The 3,538-nt window shown below is 37.1% G+C and overlaps 1 protein-coding gene across 1 annotated transcript; it reads right to left on the bottom strand.

Moving 5' to 3' along the window:
- Positions 1 to 6: 6 nt before the first annotated feature.
- On the bottom strand, positions 7 to 3,524 carry LOC124892943. Its single transcript, XM_047404114.1, has 4 exons — positions 3,079 to 3,524; positions 510 to 2,364; positions 297 to 409; positions 7 to 188 (listed from the first exon to the last, which is right to left on the bottom strand). The coding sequence occupies exons 2-4, from the start codon at positions 1,359 to 1,361 to the stop codon at positions 8 to 10; spliced, it is 1,146 nt and encodes a 381-aa protein (XP_047260070.1). The 5' UTR covers positions 1,362 to 2,364; positions 3,079 to 3,524; the 3' UTR covers position 7.
- Positions 3,525 to 3,538: the final 14 nt, after the last annotated feature.

Genomic DNA, 3,538 nt, shown 5'->3' with positions numbered 1-3,538 from the left:
GATGTCTTCAAGGAAATAAGTATTTTAGCAGTAATTGGAAAACAAAAGCAACAAGCTCATTTCGTTTGATTAAAAAGAAAAGACAAACCTTTAGCATGCCACTTGAGTGTAAGCACAAGTTGCAGTTATATTTTCCAAGACAATATAGACAAAGCTCTGAGACATCCTCTTCTTCCAATTCAGGATACCTGCTCGTCAAAAATAAATAGCAGTAGGCTTAAAATGGTGTTAAAATTCCATTCGACAATGTCTAAGCATTTGGACAGCAAGATAAGAAATACACTTTAGAGGTTTACCATTCCCTGATGCACTTGATATAGTAAAATTTCTCTTTACACTTCGTACAAGGAACAACAGTTCTTCTATCACTTCTTCTACATTGATGACAATTTACTGCCAGACAATTTACCTGCATACGATTACATAAATAAGTGTCATCGTCTGAAGGAATTAAATAAAAAAAAGAGGAAATGCCATTTAAAGTGAAATATGAACAAAATGAGCTTAACCTTCATGTTTTTAGATCCATCTATTCCATTTCTTGAAATTGTGGAACCGGAGGACGATGAGGTGGAAGGCAATGAACAACAAGCAGATAACTTCCCTGAATTATTTATTGAATCTTTCAGACTATCTTTTAGTTTTGACTTATGTGAAACTTCACTTCTCTGGATTCTTGTGTTACTTGGTGTATGATGTCCATCACTAATTGGAAAAACCTCATACTCCTTAGAATCATCTTCCCACTCACCAACAAAGTAATTATGATCGTATCTCTTGAGTGATGCAGCAGCACGTCTTACAGATGTCCTTTTATTCTCTGAATCTTTTTCATAAATTCTCTGCTTCTTTTTTCCATCGTTGGACAAACTTGATTTTTCATTGCACACATTCCACTCATCTTCACTGTTATCCACTTTATCCATTGTACTATTTGCTCGAGGACTCTTCTTCTTTCTTGACGTTCCTAGACACTGTTCTCCATTTAATTTAGCAGGCGCCCAGGAAGGCAATGAACTACAAACAGATAACTTTCCTGAAATTTTTATTGTATCTTTTGGACTATTTTTGGGTTTCGACTCAGGTGAAACATCAGCTCCCTGGCTTCTTGTGTTACTGGGTATATGATGTCCATAACATAGTGGGTAAACCTTATAATCATCAGTATCATCTTCCCACTCACCAACATAGTAATCTCCGTATCTCCTGAATGAACCAGTAGCACGTCGTACAGATGTCCTTCTATTCTCTGCATCCTTGGACAAACTTGGCTTTTCCTTGCACATACTCCACTCGTTTTCACTTTCATCCACCTTATCCGTTGTACTCTCTCCTTGAGGAATCTTCTTCTTGCTTGACATTCCTAAACATTGTTCATTTAATATAGCAAGCGCCCGCCTTTTATTCTCTGAGCCTCAAATTTCACGAGTCCCTGGCATTTTATTTCCAACCTTAGATAAACTTGTTTTTTTCTTGCAAACATCCCGCTTTTATTCACTTCGAAATTCCACCTTGTTCATTGTATTATCTCCTTTATGAATCATCTTCTTGCTTGAAGTTCCTGGGCATTGTTGTAGATTTACTTTGTCAGGCATCCTTTTAGTTTGTGAATTTCCACTCAGAAGAATGTTTTTTGTGGAGGTAGATAGTTTGAGCCTGTCCCTGCACTGGGAAGGCTCGTCTTTCTCTTCGTCATTCCCTGTAGTTCTTATACGTCCATTTCTAAGAACTTTTACCTCGGTGGAAGTTCTCAAACTATTCAACGCTTCCTTCAGTGGCATCTGAAATTTTGTTAAGGGTCTTGGAAAATACTCTTCATCCTCTTCCTCTTCCTCTTCCTCTTCACTCTCCTCTTCTTCATCATTACTCACCATTTCATCCCAAATTTTAGAACTTAATTTCTTCTCTGATGAATGATGATGCCCCATTGAGGCGATTCTTCTATGTGAGCCTTCAGATTACTTTACAGTCATTGTTTGGTTAGCTACTGTCTTTGTTCTCAGATGTGATTTAATCATGTTCTTCTTTGGCTTTTTTGCTATTTTAATTTTCTCTGCCGATCCGCCCGATAAAAGTGCTTCCTCCTTCCTGATTGCAACATTCAGGTGCTCTGACACAGTTCTTTTTCCACGGGGGACCCCAAATTCAGAACAAAGTTTTTGTTTTTTATTAGGTAACTCTGTAACCTTGGGCAGGGATGCTGCATTGTGCTTTTCAAGTTTTTCTTCATCACGATTTAGGACGAAATTTCTCTTCCTAAAAACCTTAGACTGATTTCTCATTCTTGGTGTGTGTTGATTCTGACTGCTCTCAATGGCCCTTGTTTTGCAACTAACGTTGCCATTTTCTTCTACTCCAACACAACTGAAAAAATGGAACTTTAATAAGCAAAAGTCTATATAATTTCATAATTAAACCACCTTTAAATCTGGATCATCTTCAGGATAAACGACAGCGCAAAAATGTTATAAACAAATAATGACTCCACATTGAAGGATAATAAGGATAACGTATCCTACACCCAATTGGGTAACACTTCCGTAAATCCCAGACAGGACATAAGCAACTGCCTCACTGATAGCAACCAGGATACCCAACAACTTTTGAGAATTATTACTGGATGGGATAAATTAGTTAAAAGAGCAAATCAGACATCTTCACAAAGCAGAACAACTAATGGAAACATCATAAAAATCTACTTAATAGAAGGAACAAAATTTTGTTAGGTAACTGAATAAAAACTACAAAAAGATACATCTCATTCTTTGCAGATATGGCTGAGGGGAATAGTCGCACAGAGGGAGAATTCAAAACATGAACTTTGTCTCAACAAATTAAAATAGCACAACTAATGTAGGACCTTCAAAATGATTCCAACATTAAAGTTATAGATCACATCATCCTCATAATTTTCAAATAATACTCATGTTTGAAAGTCCTAAACTATACTATTACCGCTGCATATGTAATTAGAACAAGAAACAGCTAGCAAAATGAAGCTGGTGTAAATTACATACAGTCATTAAAAGAGTAAAGAAACAAAATAAAAGAGAGAATCTAGAAAAAGAATTAACTTACAGGAGTGCTTGGTCCTCACGGACAATGTTGTCCACTTGAATGATTTTTGATCCAGCTAACAATTGCATCACCATTCCAGAAGTCATGATTGAAGTAATTCCAAGTTCCACAACTGTACCACGGTTCGATGCAAGAATGACACGCGTCCAGTAAAAAATTTTGCGCCAATTGTAGAGTGTATGCCATATAGAGGGAGCTGGCTGCAAACGAGAAAAATACCAAGCGCAATTAGAGTATAGATGACTTCCTCTTTAAATTGGACAGGAGAAACCTACACCAAGGGTTAAACAAGCCTATCTACCATAAAGGTTTGGATTCGAGTGAGAGCTCAAAGGGGTGAGGCAAGAAGATCTTGATCGAGATTTATTTTGCTGAAGGCTAGGCGCATAGACAGGTTTCTGGATCTCAAGAAACAAGTGTAACACAGAGACAATCAGAAAACCATATAATTGAAATTAAG

Source organism: Capsicum annuum, unplaced genomic scaffold, assembly GCF_002878395.1.
Source record: "Capsicum annuum cultivar UCD-10X-F1 unplaced genomic scaffold, UCD10Xv1.1 ctg52239, whole genome shotgun sequence".
Lineage (NCBI taxonomy): Eukaryota > Viridiplantae > Streptophyta > Magnoliopsida > Solanales > Solanaceae > Capsicum > Capsicum annuum.
Note: the sequence above shows the minus strand (reverse complement) of the source record. Positions and strands in the feature narration are given on the sequence as shown.

Excerpts from the sequence above, each read along its gene's own strand:
- LOC124892943 (XM_047404114.1), bottom strand. The coding sequence starts at position 1,361 with ATGTCAAGCAAGAAGAAGATTCCTCAAGGAGAGAGTACAACGGATAAG. Across the intron at positions 410-509 it reads ATGGATCTAAAAACATGAAG|GTAAATTGTCTGGCAGTAAA; the intron begins GTTAAGCTCATT and ends AATCGTATGCAG. Across the intron at positions 189-296 it reads ATCAAGTGCATCAGGGAATG|GTATCCTGAATTGGAAGAAG; the intron begins GTAAACCTCTAA and ends TTTGACGAGCAG.